Here is a 21,918-nt window from a genome sequence, read left to right as displayed (position 1 = left end):
CATTCACAGTGCGTGTTACCAAGCCTAACTTGATTTGGGCTTCATTTGATACAATTGAACGGTTTGGTACTTGCAAACCGTATCCAATAACATGTATGTATTATCTTTACATATATGTTTTTAGTTTAATTTAAAGAAACAGGCAAATATACTTCGTGCTGTCTTTCAATAGATGAGTTACAGTGCACACATCATCTTCTGTCTGACGTGAGACTACGACTTCATCATGAAAGTTGGGGCAAGTGCATCTGCGAGTTCACGACTAGAAACTTCGAGTGGCGTTCAATTGCACTTTATGTTGTCGGAGGTCGTAAAACCCCGTCCGGAACGCAGCCTCAGTCCATTTACACGGAAGTTACTATGATTCATTTGTCTCTGAGAATGCCCTCCGTTGGTGATCACATCACACTTGTCACATAGAAAAGTTAAAAAAAATTCTGTTATACGGTTAGAAGACAACGCCATCATATTTTACTCGTGCTTTCGTTTATGATATTTAATTTCCCATAATACATCACGAATGGCTGGGAGTCCGTGACGTTGGATGGTAGAGCAGGGAGGGGATAGGAAGAATGTGTTAAAACATCCCAAAGCGCAGGGGCACGGCTTAAATTTCATCACAGGTAAATGCATTTTGATGCCATTTTCTTTCCGCCTGACAGTTTATCCCGTGAAAACACAGCGGCCGTCAGCGCCGCAGAGAAGACGGGTCGTATCGGCTGTCGACAGTCAAACTGGCTAACGTTACTAGCCAGCTAGCTCCGCTAACATACGAGCTAAATTGTTGCTAGTTAACTTAGCCGGCTACCTAACGGTCACTTCTCTAACCCAGCTGGGACTCGGGCCAAGGACAAAAGACGAGACTGGACACGTTTGCGCTGCAGTCCGAGCCGCACAACGTTGAGGAACACGAGCAGCGACAGGCGTGTTATCTAAAACACGAACTGTGAAAGTACGGGCGGTTTATGCGTAGCAGCTAGCTTAGCGACTCGTCTCCGAGTAACGGTGTGATCGAGATGTGTTGTGCGAACTGCCGTCGGGTCAATAATCCACCGACGGGTCGTTACTCGGACGGTAACGCCACAACATGAGGACACGGATTCGACTCGGCAGTTAACGGTGTGTGTGTGTGTGTGTTTGTGTGTGTTCCTCGGGTCACCGTGTCCGTCAGTCTCGCGGCACCGTGAACGTTAGCCCCGCCGTGTCGCGAAGAAGAAAAGTGACACATTTCATATTTATTATTCTAAACGTTTCGTAAAAATCCGACCTGTGTGGATTTATTGGGCCGGAAAGTCATCCGGACGTGTCAGTGTGTTGGTCGAGTGCAGCCTCTGCTGTCTCGTGACTTCTGACATCGGGAGTCAGAAACTTCCAGAGCCCCGATGTGGTCGTTTCCTCCAAACAAGGCTATTGTGCCTCATGAAGAAGAATCATTACCTCTTAAATGATTGAAACTTACAAAGTTTATGTTGATTGATTCGTGGTAGTCTGCTTTCTAGAAACATATTCGGTTTTATGGTATGATTTCCTCCACAGTCTTGAATATATATAAACATATTGTTTTGTAAAATAACAAAAGATTTTTACTGCAATTACCTGGTATAAAAATACATCCATGCCTCCTCCATCCCATGCTTCTTTTTATTTTAGGCTGTAACACAAACAGTGTGAGTGTGCAGTCCTCCCGGCCCGGGAAGGAGAGGCACCAGGGACCATGAGTGAGAATGGCCCTCACACGGAGGCGCCCATGTACTTTGAGGTGGAGGTGGATCAACTGGAGCGGGACGACGAAGACGAAGACAACAAGCTCCACTTCGTCAAAGACAACGACCTGATCGCCGAGCCCTCATCGTCCTCCGGTCGAGTGTACGACCGCACCACGGTGCTCATTGAGCGGGACCCCATCCGGCTGGATGAGGAGGGGGAAGAGGAGCTGCACTGTGGAGGGGACGACGACGGAGTCACCTTCTTGACCGAGGTGGAAGGCGATGGAGACGAGGAGGAGGGCACTCTGGTCTTCATGGCCGACCCCGACGGCATGTCGCAGGGTTACGTGCACCACACCATTTCTGCAGATCAGATCCAGTTCACGATCAATCCGGGCTCTACTCCCATGCCACGCAACATAGAGGGGGCCACGCTCACTCTGCACTCTGAGTGCCCGGAGACCAAGCTGAGAGAGGTAAACCTCAATGAGTGCATTTCCTCCTGATGTCAAAGGTGTACAGCTGCTACATACTGATGAAATGTGAATGTGCCACTGAGAAGCTGCCTTATTCTTTGAATACAGAGTATGAACACAATTCAATATGCAGCTTTTCTTTGTATCAGAATAATTTCAATGTTCCACTCAGGGGAACCGGTTATGTTACCCTTGCTCAATACACAGCAAGGGAAAAGGAAGTACATGAGTGAAAAAGTAATAACTACAAGAGTTGTGGTGATAACCAGGATCATTTAGTCATTCAGATTCTCTGGCTGAACATGCTCCTCTGGCGAACCAGAACACGTGTGTGGAGGGTGGAAGAGATCGTCCATGATGGAGAGGAGTTTTGACAACATTCTCCTCTTGGCGACTAAATGCAAAGGGTCCTGCTCCCACCCCGAGCACCATGCCAGCCTTCTGAATCAGTTTGTTGAGTCTGTTGGTGTTGGCCGTCCTCGGGAGACCGTAGCATAGAAAATCTGTGAAAATTTCACATCATGGTGCTACGGATGTTGAAGGACTGGAGCCTCTGCAGGATGAAATGAGATATTCCTTTATTCGTAGTTACGCACTGAAGTTCACCAACAGTTCCTTTTGTGTTGCTGACGTTGAGCTGCAGGTGATTCAGCCCGCATCAGTCCACAAAACCGTCCAGTACCCTGTGGCACTGTGACACACCGCATTGCTTTGATTCATTTTCACACACCACAGACTGGGAGGGCGACATAGAATGTGGTCAACTGTTACCGCTTGATTTAGTTTGGTTTGTGGAAGCTCGTTTAGTCATTCCAGATCAGTGGTTGAGAGATTTTTTCCCCCCTAGCATTTCTTGATGGCCCTTCAATCTGAGACAAATAATTTGAACAAAACAAAAAACGCTTATTGCACGAGTATAGCAAGTGTTTGGTTTGGTTGTTTGTTTTTTTATTCTATAACATTGTGATTTGGTGCTTTGGTGAAATGCATTAGGCCCACTCACAACCCACTCTTCCTCCTATCCATGTTCCTTTGGTAAAGTTGCCATGTTATGAAACCTATCCCAGCCTGATTAGGGGAAGTGGACAATAAAACCATCTGACACCAAGTGGGCACTAGTTAAGCAGCCGGTCATTTGCCAGATATGAGACAGGGTGCTAAAGGACTGCAGGTAACAACTAAGTCTCCAGTCAATACATTTCTTGGTATAAGAACAGGCACAAACACTGGTACTCTTTTCTTTTTGTTTGTCTGTAACCAATATCTAACTTTACAAATAGTTGATATTTTCATATTTTCATTCTGAGTCGTAAGTAAAGGACGGGCAATTTCGTGGTGATGTCTCATCTCGTCAAAATTATCTGTTAACTTGAGGTAGAGTGTACAGTGAACGGTCTTTGTGAAATATTTCGCCCGTGGGTCTTTTTAAACCACCGACCATAGCATCACTAAACAAACAAAATATGAAATACGATACATATGTGGAGGAGGTTTTCTTTTCATGTAACTGCAGAACACCAAGCACTGAATCGTAATCTGTGTATTCTGTTGGATCGACTGGATTGCATTGTTAGTGGGTAATGTAAATTAATCCAGTCACTTATGATACTTCAGTATCCCTGACGAGAAGTGCCCACAGCAGTAAATGTAAGACACCTCCAACAAAATTAAACTCCCTGTTGGTGTTATGTTATATATTATTTTGATTTTGCAGATAAAATATCCATGGCCTTTCAGTGGAACATTTTCAGTAACTCAGTGTGTAGTAATTGTGGCAGCTATGTGCCGCTGCTGCTGCTGTGAATATGAATGTGCTGTTTGGTGTGGTTACAAAAAAAAATTATGATGCTGTTTGCATTCAGCATGTACTGCAAAGGAAAAAAACAATTTGGCAGCTCTGTCTTCAAGCATAGAGAACCCCCAGAGTGGCCATTTCCTGTTCCTGTTCAACAGATGTCAGAAGAGAATGTCAAGACATTCTCACATAAACATTTAATTTGTTGTGGAGTGTTCTCCACTCTGCGTGTGGGAGACCAAAGCACACAGTGCTGTCTCGCACCGATCAAAGTGATGGTGGAGAGAGAAGAGTCACGACGAAGTGTGGGAGATGAATACAAGCCTCCCACAGTGGCCTTGCATGGTTTTATTGTCTAACAAATGTTATCTCCCACATCCTTTTAATCAAACTGTGAATGGCTTCAGACTACCCATCACTCAGTTAGTGTTTTGTCAGTGAGGCTGAGAGGGAGTCGAATCATCTTTGTGGCATGTTCGCCGTGCGTACAACAGCTTCGCAAGGTTTTGTACTTTTTTGTTTAGAGTGAATGTTACTACACGGGTGTGAGCATGTGAATTGAAGCGTTGACACTGCAAGGAGGCGTGAGCGTAGTGGGGGTTTTCACTGGTGCATCGGTTATTTTCTCTGCTGTCAAAGGCGCCATGAGGAATGTCTTATACTTTGTGAGTCCAGTTTGTGAATGATTGAACATGTGGATGCATTAATTAGCTCTCTTACATTCACAATAAGGAGAGGTTTTTAATATGTTTACAACTTAAGTTTTTTTTGGCTGTTTTGCTGGTTGAAATCTGCATTAGGCGTATGCAGTGTTTCCGCTGGTAACATTTCAAAAAATTTTAATCCAACCAATCATTCATCTCATCCAATGCTTTGGTGACTCCAGTCTCCGCCCGCCTGTCTGTGTGTCCCATTCATTGACTACACTGTGGCGGTCCGTCATAGTCTAATTTGTTGTGCCATAGACTTATAACAAATCGAAAATATTTTATACTTCTCAGAGCAACATAAAATATCTCTTAAGGTGCGTTCAGCTCAATGCTCCTCACTGCGAGCAGACTGGGGGAGAGGCGGAGAGCCCTGCTGTGTTCTCATTAACATTAGTGACCGTTCTCAACATTATGTTTGGACCGGGGCTGTTTGCTTGGTCTGTGTTGCTGGTTGCACTTTTCTTTTTTAACTGCAAAAAAGTGACCTGCAGTTAGGGGTGGGCATTCTGAAGATCTTATTGTTAATTTGGCTTATGATCTGATTTTCAGAGGAATCGATCAGACCACGGCGGAAGTTTGTGCAACGCTCTGGCGAACGCGGATACTGTAACGACTTTAATACAAGACAGTCTTGTTACAGAAAACTGCGCGTGCATTCATTACAACCAACAGATATTATTATATTTTTTTTTAATGGAGAGAGTAACAGCGTACTGAGTTGAGATCAGATCGGTGCGTCTCTGTGTCGGAACATGTCCAGTACTGTGGGCGTAGCCAACTCTCACTGCTCGTCTGTCAGCAGAGACGCTTACAGAGTGAACCGGTCGAAAGTCTTGTTGCCACAAGTGCAACAAATGTTTTGCAACTTTCGAAACATTTAGTGAATGTAAAAGTGAAAGTACCATCTACTTCTGCTGGTCCAAGTCGAAGACCAGATCTGTTTTTTAAATACATTTTATTTTATTTGTCTTTTTCTGAAGTATATTAATGGTGGTGATCATCATTCATATCTATACTAACAATGTGTTTATGATTAAATTCTTTACTGCAACAAGAAAAAAACTACAAGAGCACAAAGTTCTTAAAGATCTAGCCTCCTAAATTGCTATCAAAGTTCACCAGATTGATTGATTTAACTTGAAAATGTACAAAATGTTCTTCTGGGTGCCCCCCCAGAGGGTCTGACATCCACCCCCCATAGTCTCTCAAGATTCTATGCGAAACAGTGCAGGCATTACGGAATACAGTTGGTTAACAGCACTAGGCTAATATATTAGTAGATGTAGTAGTTAAAATGTGCATACTTATTTATTTTTTTTTACAAGGAAAAGAAAAACAAATGCATTTGTCCAGTAACAGGGTAGCGTTTTATCGAAGAACAGAATTTGTCGCTTCTATTCACACTGCCCCAGGGCTTTTGTGTGAGCAGGGAGCAGGAGACGGCCACACTGCTGCAGAGATTGGTGCTGTGAAACACAACTGGATGGGATGTGTTGCACTGAGGGTTCATCGCTGTCCTTTGTGCTCACCCGCTTCATGTGCTGACGGGTGGCTGAGTCACTGAGTCCCCTCTGAAAGGTCACATCCACTCATACTGTCACTTCATTGTGTGGCGAGGCTGCTTATTGCTGAGCTGAATTAACAAATGACTTTTTTTTTCCCCCTCCCTTTGTCAAAATGTAAGATGGAGACTGGTTTATGTTCACAGCTGCTCTCAGACATGCTCCGAAGTCCGGACAGTTCAACGACATTTTTCAGATGGGGCTGTGTGAGAACGCAAATGTCGTGGCAGACATTTTCTGGAACTTTTCCTGCCTGGCCCCTTTTTAAAAGTTACAGGAAAATGTCAAAGTGAGCAAATGTTAGAATAAAACTGGAAAATTCCAATTCAAAAAAAGCTGCTTTCTGCAGCGGAATAATCGTCACGTCCTGCTTCCTACATGCTGTACCCAGACGCCACAGAACGTTCTGGAAATGTTTCTGTTGGTCTGAATGAGTCTCCGGAATATGCCTTTTGGTCCAGGCATTTTCTGGAGTTCATGTCTGAAAACATCTTCTGAGTAGTGTTTTTCCTTATCTCCAGTGTAATTTTATATAATACCACTGCATGCAGTCGACAAAACGTGTAGGTAATGATTTTCCCTTTCACTATCAGGTGAAGCGCTACCAGTGCATGTTTGAGGGCTGCACGCGGACGTACAGTACTGCGGGAAACCTGCGCACACACCAGAAGACTCACCGGGGCGAGTACACATTCGTGTGTAATCAACAGGGCTGCGGAAAGGCTTTCCTCACCTCCTACAGTCTCAAGATCCACGTCCGCGTTCACACCAAGGAGAAGCCGTTTGAGTGCGACGTGCAAGGCTGCGAGAAAGCCTTCAACACTCTTTACAGGTGAGCCCACGCGCAGCTTTTGTTGTGTTGTGTTTTACTTCTCCTCACGGCGTTGTTTTTATGGCGCCGCGTCGTATCATAAAGTCACCGCAGCTTCTGCCATAAAGTGTGAGGCCATAAAGTGTTGTCACAGGACAGAAATGTCTGCATCATTTTTCTTTTATGTTGGACAGTTTTATTAAGAGTTATTCTATGTGGTGGCAGGTTTCTTCTGACCACACTCACTATTTTTCAAGTAGACCCCATTGTAGCTTAACATCTCTAAGTTGAAATTGAATTGAATGAAATCTGTGTACTGTGTCCTTAAAGTTCACCCTCCTTCACTGCCTGTTGTCCCTAATTACCCTTTTTCCCTAACTGGGGAAGAAGAAATAATCCACACACACACACCCTGGGAACATTGCACCGCTCACTAAGGATTGTCTAAATCCTGTAGTTTTGATTATACATTGCAATTTGACTTCACTCTAGCCTCTGGTAAAAGGGGCTGGGTTTGGTCGTCTGAGACTTTGTGTACCTTGTTTAGAAAATGAGGTACTGGCTGAACTTTCTGAGATCGATGCTGCAGATAATGAGTTTAAAACATTTTTTTGACTACACTAGGCTCAAGAGAGAGGGAGAGAGTGAAAAGGCAAAGATGTGACACAGTGGATGTCTTGGCAACTTGATGGAGTGTGGCAGCTGCAACCAATGACCAGAGCAACTCTGAGCGCTCCCTCAAAAGCTGCTGCCGTCATCGCAAATGCATTTAAGATGAAGGATGAGAAAACTTTAGTGCATCATTCTGTTAGGTATCTCTCTTGTTTGCTCAGTGCCTCACATGTTCTCCATTCGGAGCATTTTCACCTCTTTTAGATTTTTTTGCTGTCAAACCGGTTCACGGCGTCAGCGCTTTCTGGTCCGTAATTGGCTCAGTTGCTGTGACGACGTCTCTGGGGCTTGGTGGAGCTGTGCCACTGGCATCGAGTCCCTGTCAGAGGCATTAAGTCGGGGCAGCAAAGCAGTGCCACAAATGGATAATTTTTATTTTAAATAATATAACTTTTACCTTTCCTCTTCCATCCACCACCTAGAGAGTGTGTGTTCGACCCAACTGTCTTTTTTATGCTCTGTAGACATATTAAATTAATGAGCAGAAGCAATCAACACGAGCCGTTTAAAGCCACTGTGTTTAATTTAGTAATTTGTTATGTTTTTTTCTCTCTCCTGACGTGTTTCGCACTGTGGTTAAATGAAACCAACTTGATTGTCTCCTCAGACTTAAAGCACACCAGAGAATTCACACAGGCAAGACATTCAACTGTGAATCGGAGGGATGCACAAAGTACTTCACCACGCTCAGCGACCTGAGGAAGCATATTCGCACACACACTGGGGAGAAGCCATTCCGGTGAGCATCTTCATTATCTCAATAGGATTAACCCCTCCCCCTATCCCCCCAAGTAGAAGATGAGTATATGCTCACTGGTAGGTCTTTGTAGCTGCTGTCAAACACGCACTGAAGTCTGGACATCCGGAGGGGCTGTGAGAATGCAAATGTTCGCAGACATTTTCACGAACTTTTAGGGTGCAGTCGAAATGTCCTTCCTATCTACTTTTCCTTGACCTCAGTGGAAAACGCCATGAGTTCAAGGAAAGGTGTAAAGGAGGACTGATGGGAATTAGGAAAAGCCGACAGCGGTGCTCAGTGAATCCGACTCAACTTTAAATATACTACGTCATCACGCGACGGCGGATGTTATTGACATGCGTCTGCCGTGGTGAAACTACTGTTGTATACTAAGTAGCGATGATGTGAAGATGTATTGAAGAGAAGTTCGCCGACAGCGTCTTGATTGTATATAAAGGTTTATTACAAAAAGACCAGTATCGATTCAAGCCCTGCAGAGCTTGGAGAGTGTCCGGCCAAAAGGACAACCCTCCCGACTCTTCTTGGGGGTTACCTTTATAGGCCCATCGTTGGCTTGATAAGGAACACCTGATTTCGAATCAAGTTATGCTATGTGAGACGTGTAACTTTCAAGGCCAAGTAAAGGAGTGGTAAGGGTCCTTGAAAGACCCCTTGCATAACATTCCAAAGGAAGAGAAGCAAGCCCATATTCCCCTCTTATTCCATATATGGACAAAAAGACACTACACTACAACTTTCCGAAGATGAACTACAAAAAACGCAGCGGCTACATCAGCATTCTTCAGTGTGTTTTACCAATGTGTGACATCAGATGTAAATGATGCATATGTAACAGTAACTTATATGATGACGTGCTGGGTCATAATCATTCTCCTCTACTTCTATTTCGGATTTAGTCGTTTACATCCGTGGGTGGCGTGTCATGTTAAATATTGCTGCCGCAATGAATTGTGGGGCGTCTATACCTCCTTTCCTTTCCTTTTCGAAGCTCCAGTGTACCCTATGCTAGAAGAGATAGGAAAGGAAGCATTGAAGCTCCTTTCCTATGCATTAAGAGAATCCGAACAGCTCTTATCATGGCTGCCGATGAAATACTTTTGGGTCACTTCAAGATTTAGGAAACCTAAGCCAATTTGACAATTGGACCGTACCCTTACTGTCTGCCCCCTGGTCAAATTTTCAGAAAATGTAAAAAATACAGCAGGATAATCTCGAGTGATCCCTCTTCACAGGCGCCACCTCTCACCTGCTGCATGTTTCGGAAAATGTTCCTGCTGTTGTGAACGTGTCTGAGTCTATCAATCTCCTGCTGCGTTTTTCATGTGTGAACGGCAAACTCCAGAAAAGACCCAATGTTCCGGAGTTCATGTCTGAAAACAGTTCTTCCGTTGTGATGAGTATTTTTCCACACAAACACAGTTGTATGTGCAAACTAAAACATTTTCACTTCACTGTGGCATCATGGAAGCTACAAGATGGTGTTGAGATGATATTCCTCCCATTAGTTTCCCATCTGCTATACATGTGTTTCGTTAGCTATATGTACAGTATGTCATGAGTCGTAATGAGATTACTGTTCTAATAGAGGCTTTAATGTGAATCAACGTGCTTATCCACAGTCTTGAAAAATCCTCTCGGGCTATTTGCATCTGGTCTCGTGACATTGTGTTTTTTTTTCCTGTCTTTTTATTCAGGTGTGACCACGATGGCTGCGGCAAAGCTTTTGCTGCAAGTCATCACCTAAAAACACACGTACGGACTCACACAGGTACATGTCAGTGGCTTGTTTTATGTAACCTTGATTCATCTGGTGTCAATTCAACAAGGACATGTTTATTTTGAAAATTTTAAAAATAAGTTCATCGGAGTTGTTTGCCTTACATGGAGATAGTTCATGGGTTTTGTTTTGTTTTTCTTCAGTTTCCTCCAGAGTTAAAAAAGAAAAATGGTTGCAACTTTTACTCTAGCTCAAATATATTTTTCTTCTGCCTGACAGTTGAAATTATCCCTCACCTTTCCTTCTCGCTCCGTCTCTGTAGGGGAGAAGCCGTTCAACTGTCCGAGTGACGGTTGTGTGAAGACTTTCAGCAGCCAGCACAGTCTGAAGAGTCACATCCGGGGCCACGACAAGGGACAGTCCTTCAGCGTCACCCTCTCTGAAGTGAGTCAGAGAAACAGCAGCTCGTCGCTGTAGCTCAATTTGCCCCTCCATCTTTGCACATTGTTCTTCGTACACAGCCTGAGAGCAACATCACACCATCATCCTCATATTAGACAGAATTTTTTTTAGAGGGGTTCACACTACAATACATTATTACTTACTATTTTACCTTGTTTGATAAACTTTTTTTTTTTTTTTAATTTTATGTAAAACTTAATGTTTTACGTTAAAATACAGTCAAGGTTGCATTATTTTGCTCCCCATGTCTCGTTTGTATGACTCAGCACTTGATCGCAGCAGCGTCAACTTTAATTAAGATCTATTCATCTCTTAATTACAGGATGCAAATCACTCGCTGTGCCTCAGTGACTTGAGCCTCATCTCCACAGACTCTGAGCTACGAGAGAACATCCATAATGTAAGTCTGGTTGCTGCTCCAGCGTTGTCAAACTGAAGAAGTAGGAAGACCTGTCAAGATGAAGATGTCTAGCAGTTATGATACTCTGTAGGTCATTAAATGTACAAGTTAAATCTTTTATTAATGTTTAATGTTCCTACAGGCTCAAAATTTGGACCTCAACAATGTGACCCCTGTGAAAATCTTTGAGCTCATGTTCCAGAGTCCGGAAAACAGCGTCAGCCAAGATGATTGCCATCACAACGGTGAGAACATTTCAAAGCCTGTAGGCTGAAAGTTGTATCAGTGGTGCTTGTGCTGATGACGTTTTTGTTTCCCCCACCTTAGAGAGCCTTGCCAAACCCTTCAGCAGAGAGACCTCTGCCCAATCTGGAGTGACCGATGCCTCGACCCTCATCTCTTTCACTGTCAACCCCACCTCCTCCTCCTGCTGTTCTTCCCACACAGCTGCTGATCTGGAGGCTTCTTCCCGGCTCAGAGAGAGCTCTTCCTCTCAGGCCTCCGCCTCCGCATCGGTCACCGCCGCCGTCGGCTCCGCACAACCTTTCATGCAATTAACCGGGCCCCAGCAGGCCTCGGACGTGCCTGCGCAGGCTTCTGTCCCAGCACCGAACCACCACGGCCCCTCCCAGCACTACATGGCACTGCCGCCCACATTCCTGCAGCCAGACAATGTTGCCCAGACCACTCCTCTCCCAGTGCCCACCTCTGCTCCCCCTCCGGTGGCCCCAGCTCTGACCACCACAGTGCCAGGCGCTGCTGCTGCTGCTGTGTCTGTTGTTGCAGCTGCAGCCTCATCAGATGCTGTGGCAGCTGTGGCTCAACCTGTGCCTTTGGCCAACAACCCCATCCCCAACCCTGGCCCCAGTCTGGCTCCCAGCCCGGCCACCATCACCATAGCACCCACCCAGAACCTGCTGCAGCCAAGCTTGGTCATGTCCGACCAGAACCTTCAGTGGATCCTGAGCAGTGCTGCCAGCCAGCAGAACCCAGAGCAGGCTGTGAGTACTGCTCCCACACAGTGTTTGAACAGAGATATGCTTGTCACTTTATAACACATTGGTTTATTCATTGCAGTGCAAATTAGGCGTGTCCAGCATTTTGTCTTCGAATCCTACATTTTTTCACTTGTGATGATTAGCAATCAGTATGCCAACCTCTTCAGTGAGAATTTATTTTGAAGCTACTTCATAACACAGTAACAGCTTCTTCTTTTTTAACCTGCTTGAACTTTTCTGTTCAATGTTTGTTCGCAGTCGCAGCAAGGGGCTCCGAAAGTGGAAAAGCTTTTCTTCACTACGGCCATACCTGTTGGAGGAAATGCTGGTAAGAGTAGTTTAGTGAATTATTACGATTATTCATTTGGATGGATGTGATGAAATCATAAATGTGTTCACACATTTCGGTAAACAATTTGTGGGGGATTATTGGTTAAAGAATCAAATGTCTGTTAGACTAATTGTTTATATACACAATAAACATAAAAAAGGAGCAAACTCTGATGTGAAAAGCTGAAATCCGAGAACGTTTAGCAAATTTTCCAAACTGACTAACTTAGCATAATTTGTTGCACATTTTTTTTCTGCTGATCAAATATTCAGCTCAATGTTTCAGGTTGATGTTTTCAGTCAAGCATGATAAGTGACTGCAGATGTTCAAGATGATGCTACGGGGAACAAGTGTGTAACGGTTATCAGTTATTGTTTATTTGAGGAAATAAAATCATCACATTTGTTATTTAATTTTATTTGTTGAAGAGATCTGTCTGTACATGTGGCTTTAACTAATTTGTCATCTCTCACCCTCTGATTTGGCCTTAACATAAATATTTTCGTTTGAAGGATATTTTGGAAGGCAAATTATAAAGAGTTGCTATCAACTTGCCCGCTTAGTTTTTCAGTGACTTTTCTCTTTTGTCCGTTTCAGGTAATTCAGTCCAACAGATCGGCCTCAGCCTGCCTGTCATCATCATCAAACAGGAGGAATCCTGCCAGTGCCAGTGTGCCTGCAGGGACGCTGCTAAAGACAAGAGTTCAAAGAGTGCCTCCTCCATCAGCTCAGCCCTGGCACAGCAGCAAGCGCCCAAGCCACCTCTGCCTCCCCCTCCGCCACCACGGCCTCCGGAGCCCCCCCTCCATCCACCCACAACGTCTCCCTCGCACTGTCTCCCCACGTCTTCCTCAGAGGTGGGCGAAACGAGCCTGGAGGAGGCCGCCCCTTCCTCGTCGTCCTCGGCTCAGACGTTCTCCACGATGGTGAGCAGCGCCGACCCGCCCGACCCTCCCTCGTCCGACAGTTTAGCTAGTATGGACATCTCAGACTTCCTCTCCCTGCAGAGCCCCGAGGCGGCTTCCAGCATCGAGGCTCTGCTGCTGGTCACCAAGGAATTCAACATGGCCACTGAGGGCAATCCTTAGAAGAGCTGCCTTCTTGTGTGGGGCACCGTAAGTTTTTGTGTGTTGCACCCACTCATCCACAAGTCATTGATTCCAGCCACATCTCGAGTCGCTGTCCTCGGCGACGCCTCGTCTCTCTCCTCATATATCGCGTGCTCTGAACCCCCTGTACCTGCAGTGCATTCTGTTCTGTGTGGCATTGTTCAAACATTTACTCAAACGGCGATTTACTTTTCTCTGCGGAGACATTGCAGTCGTTACGTTTTTAGAAAAAGGATTAGTTTGCTTATTGAGATTTAGCAATGTTTATGCTAATTAATGCAGGGAAAAGGCAGTAGATCCTTTTGTTAAAAAAACATAATCAAACAGTAAATAATAACCCTGAGTGTTGTCCGAGCACTGATGACTTAAGAGTTCAGTTTTCCCTGGCTTGAAGGTCTCACGCCTGAGCAGGAAAACAAACGTGTCTGTATATCCTCGTACTGTACTACAGGTCCTAACAAACGCTTAAAGCTGGTATGCAACTGACCAGAATGCACTGTATATGAGAAGAATTATGCTATAATTTTTATCAAGCATTATTTCCAGCAGGAATTTGAAGGGGTTGTCCACACGGCCCCTCGTATGGCTGCCGAACGAGATGAAGTGATTGCCTCCGTATTTTTTTTGTTTTGTTTTCTAGGAAGACTTTGCATAGTCCAGAAAATGTGATGATTCTTATGTACTTCTTTTGAGTTCTTCACTAACTGAGTGAAGAACCTGTGATCTGCCTGTCTCAACACATCAATAAGTTGCCTATAACTTAAATTAATTTAAAATTGTACATGTTAATTTATTTAAATGCTTGATTCTTTCATTCATACTGGTAATACTAGTATCTTCAAGATAGCAGAAAGAAACAAATCGTATTAATTTATTTCAATCACTTGTTGTATTTTTTGTTTTTTATTGAGCTGTTTTTGTTACTGAATTGCTTGTCCTTTCGAGAACGTAATGGGTTTTTGCTCAAAGCAAGTTTGAGGAAAACGGCGCCAATAGCAGACTGCAGAGCGAAACAAACGATCCTCAAGGATCTGCAGAAGAGTTGTCCACAATGACACAGTATGGAACATCCCGTGTTTCATAGGGTTGTGACCCTCTCAGGGATGCATCGAGTCATAACGGATCCCGTTTTCCCCCCCCCCATTTGTTACTCAGACACGCAGCGTCTTGACCACATAACCCCACACTTGCGGTGGCCCTATGTCTTTTGCTGCACTCTTCCCTGTTTATTGCACAGTAACCTGTAAAGTGAGTAACCTGACATCTTTGTTAGCCGAGGTGCAGCACCACTACAGACTTGTTTTTGTACACAACTGCTGTAAAGTAGCATTTAGAAAAAAGATGGTGTCCTGGCGACAGTGTATATACAGTACATTTTAGTGTAAAAAAAGAAATCTTTGAGAAACTTGTAGATTGTTCTAGAATTTGTATTTTTGTATAGACTTTTGAACTACTAACTCGCCGAGTTCGGCGCTAATGTACAACCCCCCCCCATGACATTCATGCAGAATATTTGAGTTGTTTCGCTGTAGGTCTATAAGCAGCCGGGTTTCTGTACAGTCCCTATAGTAACAAAAATCTATGTGTAACACAGCCCCCTGCTCAGAGTGTAATTTAACAGTATTGTTTCACACGGGACATAATGCAATGACGATAGAGCGAAGGCATTGTGTCCTGTATACTAGAGTGTCGAGCTACTTGGCCTTAGAGCAGTAACTGTTCGGAGCCTCTTTGCCTTGACGGTCTCTGCTACAGACGTTCCACCGACGCGCCCACGCACTCATCCTCACCGAGTCTCAGGCACTCGCATCGAGCATGAGCTCACACAGGCGAAACTTTGATCTGTCTCGTTTTCCAGCTGCAATGTTGTGGATATGCAGCTTTTGTAGAGAGAGAGAGAGAGAGACAAAAAAAACATGTATACACAGCTACTTAACGGGTGCAGTTGATGTGATTCATTCTAGTTCCACGTTGTAGGACATTGTTTTCTGTTGTTTTGTTTTCCTATAATTTGCAGCGGTGCAGCTTTCCCATGATTCACAGGTGCCAAGGCAGCAGTTGGACACACTGTTAAAGGCTCCAAGTCTCATCTTGTGCTCAACCATTCCACGTATGCAGTATTTGATATCAGGAGTGTCCAAATCTGAAGTTTGCTCCATTATTAGATTGTGAAATTGTACGATCGACTCGCCATTTCCCCGTCGAGCGCGCGGTGACATTACTGCCAGGAGTCCAGCTCATGGCATCAACACACTCACATGCATACTGTCAGTGGACACAACTATGCAATTTTAAGTGGCATTCGTAAGTTTAAATACAGACTCCTGAGACAAATGTCGTATTCCTCCCTCATAACATTCTGCTAAAACCCTATATGCGGAACTCCAGTGGCAAACGTTGCCTTTTCCAATGCATAAACATTAAGCATGCTTGAAATCCATTCTATTGCATTTCAGATTTGGAGTGGTGTGAATATGGACTTGTGTTCAAGTACTGTTCCCATGAATATTGCAGCACAGTTATTATCCCTTGTTCATACTGGTTTGCCTCTGAGGTGTCTGGTTTAAAAACTAACTGGATTCTGTTTGTTTTGGAGGAGTGCTTTGTGAATTAATGATTCTGTTTTAAGAATTGTTTTTTGGTCAAATGTAAGCTGTTTTCTTTTTTTTTTACACTATATGGGTACATGTTTCATTTAGGCTCACTCCTTTTTATGTAATAATCTCAGCCTTTCGGTTAAAAAAATTGGATAGTGTGTCACGATTAAAAGTCAAACATGCAGCTGAAGATGACCTGAAAAACGGTCAGCAAATCACTGATGGTGACATTTGTTTAGAAGCAGATCGTTTGTTCACAAATGTAAAGCCAGTGTTTTTGTTTTTTGATCCAGAATTTTTGCCATGTCCAACATCTTTCCAAATGGGCAATATTGAATAAAAAGAGAGGGAGAGGAAACTATATGCTTCCAAAGGAATGTCTTGACACCCAAAGAGTGAGGAATTGGTGAGGATTTGTATTTTTTTTTAAAGAATGTATAATGTGAAACATGTTTGCTTATGCTCATTTCGTATACAGTAATATGATAACTTTCTGAATTGAGAGCAATATAATAAAACCATATCCCTGTCACTGTATTTTTTTCTTCAATTAAATGACAGTTTATTTTAACTTAAAATAGCATGAAATTTGAGAGAGGGACATGTTTTCCACTTCTGGTCACTTTGGCGATGGCAAGGTTACATCCTGGAGAGATTTCCTCTGCAGGACATGCACATGGTTAATTTTCGAATTTGCAGTATGTCACTGATTTAGTTTATTATTTATTATACTCACCATAAGAACATCGCTGAGACCCTTCAGGTCCCCTAGGACTCTCTCACACGTGGTTATCTTCTCAGATAGGGTCGCCAGTCTCCCAGTAACTTCCTCCAGCTGTTGTGAAGAAAAAAAACTCACCAAGATATTTTTGGGGGGCACAAAAAAAAAAAAAAAATTGCAAAATTTCCACTTCAGGTTAAAACTCACCTGTGCGACCATCGAGGCACCATCTTCAGTCCGTCCAGCCGGGGTCTCCTCTCTACAGCCTGTGGACGTTTAACAAAGACGCTTACTGTATAGATGAATGTGGATACAGTCACAACTGCAATGAAAAACATAGTATTGTTTTGTTACCTGTGTTAGATGCCGTGACAATAGACATGTTTGTCCTTCTAGCTTCTCAGTTTCCGCATTCAAGTGAGTGTCGTGCGGTTTTAAGCAGGTGTGCGCACAGGTGATGTCAATTTGTGCTAATCAGTGGTTCGTTTACGTCATAGGGCGCGACGTCTGCGAAGACCGTTTGAAGAAATAACACAAATGCAAAACGATAAAAAAAATGCTTTTCCAGATATTATTGCATCTGTCCAAAACAACTCACACAGAAGGTAAGACGTTTATTTTGGAGCAAATCGTGTGAATACTGTTTTTGAATACATTTTTGCTGAGATTTATATATATATATTTATTTATTTTTATATTTCTTTTTCCTTTCTGTTTTTATTATTTATATGTTAAGCGAGTGTTGTACTTTGACAGCAAAGATTAACCGGAGTCAAATTCCTTGTTTGTTTACGCAAACCTGGCCAATAAAGCTGATTCTGGGGGTTCTGATTTGAAACAGATATTTCTGGATTTTACCTTTTTTTTTTTACTTATTTAAAACGTTTTTCTTTGTTACTTTTTCTGGTGAATATCCATTCATGGAGATGAAAGACTATTGTTACCACAGATATAAATCTAGATACATTTTTTCGCGGTGACATTTCTAATTTCATGTCTTCTTTTTTTTTTTTCTTCGGATGTGCTGATGGCCCTTTAAGAAACATGTCGTCGTTGTTTTGGGGGCGTAACCCGGAAGACGTGTCTCGTCATTTGATCGGGCGACAGCGGCATGCTCGTCCGCGGTGAAGCGACAGCGACACACCCGTGGTGGCTGTAGTGTTGGTTTTGATGAAGTCGGCTGTTGTTGAACTGATCGGGCCCAGAGGAGCTCACCGTGCGGCCGCGGCTCGGAGACTCGGAGCGGACATGTGTAAAGAGCTGAAGACCAAAGTGCTGCGTTTGCTGCCGCCGACCTCCAACGGGCCGACGGTGCGTCGGGAAGGCCACACAGGTGAGGAACGTCACAACGCACGTGCATCTGTGTGGACGGTCAGTTTTGAAAACAGGTGAAAGTCTTTGACAGCTGCTGAGGAATCATCCATTAGCTGGAGAGGTAAACGCCGCCTTGTGTTGCATCCGGTTGCGTCAGATTCCTGATTTTCCTTTCGTCAGTGAAGTGGACCTGCCCAGGTGACATGAGCCACTCACGTGCAGATCTAGTCGTAAGAGTCCAGTGATTTTGGACATTTTAGTTGGTGTGTATACTTTAATAACAAACAGCTGATCGCCCACCGTGGACATCGAAGCAACAGAACTGTATTTACAGTAGTTGGTCCTTTATGGCAGGGCTCACTCATCCTTCAGGTTCTGTAAGTGTTGTTGAGTGACCGTTGTATTCTTTCTAGAATCAATAGAAGCTGATTTATTTAACTCGTATGTTGGCCATTAAAACCAACTAATGAATGTATATTATCCATACCAACTCTCCAAGGACCTCCCAGCTCATGTCATACATGGATGTCTTAATAATGAGAATAATTCATTTTATTTATGGGCGCCCTTCAGGACACTCAAGGACAACTTACATGTACAAATGATAAAAGATAAAAACAGATGCACAACAGTTAAAACAGTCCGGACATAAATACAGAGCAATAGAAGAACAGGTAAATTGTAAAACATTTCTAAAAAGTTACACAAAGTAAGCCAATCTGAAGACGCATTGTGTCTACATGCGTGTTTGTCGACATAAGAATGAACGTCAACAACACGTGCTTCAGTCGTCTCATCTGTTCTCGTCGTATGATTAATCAATTACTGGTTTGGACTATAAAATGTCAGAAAATATGTATTTGTTTGTATTGCTCTTCGAATTTCCTCTTTTGTCTGAGGCCTAAATGCAAAGTCTAAACTTTGGGTAAAATTTCTCTAAGGAGCAAACCAAAACGTGTAGGACCAATGTACTGCGAGCTCACATGATTCAGTATCAAAAAATGGTCTTAAAATGACGATAATATTGTTTATAGGAATCATATTCTGGGACATATCTTGCAACAAAAAGTAATTATCATGACTGGCCTACTCGTAAGGTGTGTGCCATCATTGCCATATAAACATCACTCGCTACACCTTAAACAACGTTTTTTTTTTATGTTATAATGTGCTCACCTCTCTCCTTGGTGTTTTTACTCTCTTTGTGCTTTGTTATCCGGGTTGTTGTTCGCCGTGGGTGATGATGCCTCATCGACCCTCTTCTTGTGTTTGGACTGCAGACGGCGCTGAGATCCTGAGTTGCACGGCGAACGCCCTGAAGGAGGGCCACGTCGTCGCTGTGCCCACAGACACCATCTACGGCCTGGCGTGTCTGGCTCAAAACTCAGAGGCCGTCCGAAAAACCTTTGACATCAAAGGACGAAATGGACACAAGCCGCTGGCCATCTGTGTGGGAGAAGTTCAGGACATCTATAAGTGAGTCTCTGCTGGAGAAGACTGAGATCTGAGCCCGTTTTTCTTTGTCAGGTGGAGGGTGAACTGAACACGGTGTGCTGATATTGAATTGAGCTCTGGTTTTAATGCAGACTTCTTTCCTGTATAAAATACCAGTGGTAACTGTCGTGTGTGGTGGTCAGGTACTGTAAGGTGAACGTGAAGAAGGAGCTGTTAGACGACCTGCTGCCAGGTCCCGTCACTCTGGTGTTTGAAAGGTCTGAAGCATTGAACACGGATCTCAACCCATTTACCTCAGTGAGTCCTCTCCTATTCAAGATGTTCCTGACAATATGACACCCAACGATTTATTAATAGATGCCATTAATCCCTCAGCTCGTAGGCGTGCGTATCCCAGACCACGCCTTCATGAGGCGCCTTTGCCAGATGTGCGGTGAGCCGCTGGCACTCACCAGCGCCAACATCAGCTCACACAGTAGCACTCTGGAAGTATACGTAAGTGGGAAGGAACCATCATATGTGACTTTTGTCTTATGTTCATGTTTTTAATACAGTATTTTTAGGATGTTACTCATTTTAATTTTACTGTGTCTTTATCTCTAATGTTGGTGTGTGTTTCTCCTGAAGGAATTCCAGGAGCTTTGGCCAAAACTGGCCGTGGTGGTGGACGGCGGACCGATCACGGACCAGAGCCGCCTCGGATCAACGGTGGTCGACTTATCGGTACTCGGCAAATTTCGCATCATCAGGCCCGGCTGGTGAGTTCATGATGTCGCTGGGACCCAATCACCGGTTAAATTTCCTGCAGTGACAAGTGACTTTTATTTAAAAATATCAAAATAATAAGTCAGAATTAAATTACTTCTAAAAGTCAAGCAAATGAAAAACAGTTTTCGCTTATCAAATAATGAGTGTTTGGCCTCTGCGCCGTTTCCTGACGGATGCGTCATTCACACTAGATAGATTGAAATGAAAAAGATCCGGTCACATTACATTTCCACGCAACTAAATTTCCCCCCCAAAGGATGTGATGTGACGGTTCAGATGTCAGTAATAAAAAAACGTGAGGGGTGCTATTACTTTGTTCAACGTTAAAATAAAGAGATAAAGCTCTCAAGGTGAAAGCCCACGCTCCTGAATAAAGGTGGAGAAGCACTATGCACTTCACCACTGGGAGGTTGAGGCCGCTGGAGAACCAGGGCAAACCTGTGCAGATGTTTTATTTTAATAATTTAATTTAATATATTACTATTTCACCGCACACACACGCACGCGCGCGCGATGGTCTTCCACTCTGGCCCCCACACACGAGTGATGAAATGGCACATGGAGTCAGAGTATTGTTTTGTGTTTGTACTACATTGTGACTCAGCCTCGCGCCCCGTTTCACTATTAAATAATCTTCCACTGAAGGGGACCCGGCGCATTAAACATGAAACGTCTAATTCTATTTTCAGTGCCCTCTCTTCTACGTTTGATGTGCTGGAGCGCAAATATGGACTGTCGGAGGACTCGGAAAAATGACCTCTGATCTGTCTCTCTCAACACTCCTCAACTGAGACGCACAATGAGCTTCGACCTCGGAGAAGACGAATCCTCTTTTCATGTTCCCAAAGAAGAATTTAATGTTTCCAAGCAAATACTTAAAACTCAGGGAGAACTCGAGTCTTGAACTTCCGATGGCCGACTCTGTTCCGGTGGCTGGTTTAAGGTCTGTGTTTACTTTTGGTTTTTGATGACCATATTTGCTGCCTTACCTTGTGTCTATCATGGGATAATGTGGGGTTTTGAACAGTGTCAAAGTTATCTAACATTTATTCAGAAATATAGAGCAATTTCTGTTTGGTATCGTCCATGCATTAAATGTAAAACTTTTATCTTTTTTGTACTGTCAAAGCAACGTCGCACAGCCAAGAATACAATGGTTTGAGTTAATATTTTATTGCCATTTCGATAATGTTAGAGGCTGATGGGCACCCAATCTGTGGCCTGAGTGAATTTTTGGGACCAGATGAAAGGATGGGAATTATGTGAATTGCACTGACTGACTGAGTCCAGAACTATTATTAATCTCCTGTCAGTTAACGATTTTTCTCCCCATCTTAAAGAGAAAAAAATATATATTCTGGATCTGCCCATTGATCTAGATCCCGATCCCCCAATTTTTTTTTTGTGTGGATGTACGGTGTGAAATTCCTCTGCCCACATGCAAGTAAAAAAAACAAACATCCATGTAGACTTTTTTTGATGGAATGTACAACCACAATAAATTCTCTTTTTCATTATCACACTCTTTTTCATCCATAAGAAGCTTAAGTGTCC

The 21,918-nt window shown here is 43.6% G+C and overlaps 2 protein-coding genes across 5 annotated transcripts; both read left to right on the top strand.

The window, feature by feature from the left end:
* Positions 1 to 366: 366 nt before the first annotated feature.
* On the top strand, positions 367 to 16,643 carry mtf1 (metal-regulatory transcription factor 1). 4 transcript variants are annotated; one of them, XR_004789976.2, is made up of 12 exons: positions 367 to 623; positions 1,651 to 2,182; positions 6,843 to 7,081; positions 8,340 to 8,471; positions 10,187 to 10,260; positions 10,532 to 10,653; positions 10,994 to 11,071; positions 11,214 to 11,316; positions 11,399 to 12,072; positions 12,328 to 12,397; positions 12,686 to 12,750; positions 12,998 to 13,139. XR_004789976.2 is itself a non-coding variant. In XM_035623976.2 (12 exons), exons 2-12 carry the CDS (start codon positions 1,715 to 1,717, stop codon positions 13,486 to 13,488), a joined length of 2,370 nt encoding a protein of 789 aa, XP_035479869.1. In that variant the 5' UTR covers positions 367 to 623; positions 1,651 to 1,714; the 3' UTR covers positions 13,489 to 16,643. The 4 variants fall into 4 exon arrangements, 3 of the variants coding, with proteins under 3 accessions (XP_035479869.1, XP_035479853.1, XP_035479862.1); XM_035623976.2 differs by lacking the exon at positions 12,686 to 12,750 and adding an exon at positions 13,408 to 16,643 and having other exon boundaries at positions 12,998 to 13,326; XM_035623960.2 differs by lacking the exon at positions 12,686 to 12,750 and having other exon boundaries at positions 12,998 to 16,643.
* Positions 16,644 to 17,876: 1,233 nt separating this feature from the next.
* On the top strand, positions 17,877 to 21,881 carry yrdc (yrdC N(6)-threonylcarbamoyltransferase domain containing). Its single transcript, XM_035624086.2, has 6 exons — positions 17,877 to 18,160; positions 19,422 to 19,617; positions 19,779 to 19,893; positions 19,972 to 20,091; positions 20,224 to 20,354; positions 21,054 to 21,881. Exons 1-6 carry the CDS (start codon positions 17,998 to 18,000, stop codon positions 21,118 to 21,120), a joined length of 792 nt encoding a protein of 263 aa, XP_035479979.1. The 5' UTR covers positions 17,877 to 17,997; the 3' UTR covers positions 21,121 to 21,881.
* The last annotated feature ends 37 nt before the right edge of the window (positions 21,882 to 21,918 follow it).

The sequence above is a fragment of the Scophthalmus maximus genome, chromosome 1 (genome assembly GCF_022379125.1).
Source record: "Scophthalmus maximus strain ysfricsl-2021 chromosome 1, ASM2237912v1, whole genome shotgun sequence".
Taxonomy (NCBI): Eukaryota; Metazoa; Chordata; class Actinopteri; order Pleuronectiformes; family Scophthalmidae; genus Scophthalmus; species Scophthalmus maximus.
Note: the sequence above shows the minus strand (reverse complement) of the source record. Positions and strands in the feature narration are given on the sequence as shown.

What these genes read in the sequence shown, in the direction of transcription:
- mtf1 (XM_035623960.2), top strand. Translation starts at nt 1,715, where the DNA reads ATGAGTGAGAATGGCCCTCACACGGAGGCGCCCATGTACTTTGAGGTG. An exon ending in CGGAGACCAAGCTGAGAGAG is followed by an intron (nt 2,183 to 6,842) that starts GTAAACCTCAAT and finishes TTTCACTATCAG; the next exon opens with GTGAAGCGCTACCAGTGCAT. An exon ending in ACCTGTTGGAGGAAATGCTG is followed by an intron (nt 12,398 to 12,997) that starts GTAAGAGTAGTT and finishes TGTCCGTTTCAG; the next exon opens with GTAATTCAGTCCAACAGATC.
- yrdc (XM_035624086.2), top strand. Translation starts at nt 17,998, where the DNA reads ATGAAGTCGGCTGTTGTTGAACTGATCGGGCCCAGAGGAGCTCACCGT. An exon ending in ATCTCAACCCATTTACCTCA is followed by an intron (nt 19,894 to 19,971) that starts GTGAGTCCTCTC and finishes TTAATCCCTCAG; the next exon opens with CTCGTAGGCGTGCGTATCCC. An exon ending in GTAGCACTCTGGAAGTATAC is followed by an intron (nt 20,092 to 20,223) that starts GTAAGTGGGAAG and finishes TTTCTCCTGAAG; the next exon opens with GAATTCCAGGAGCTTTGGCC.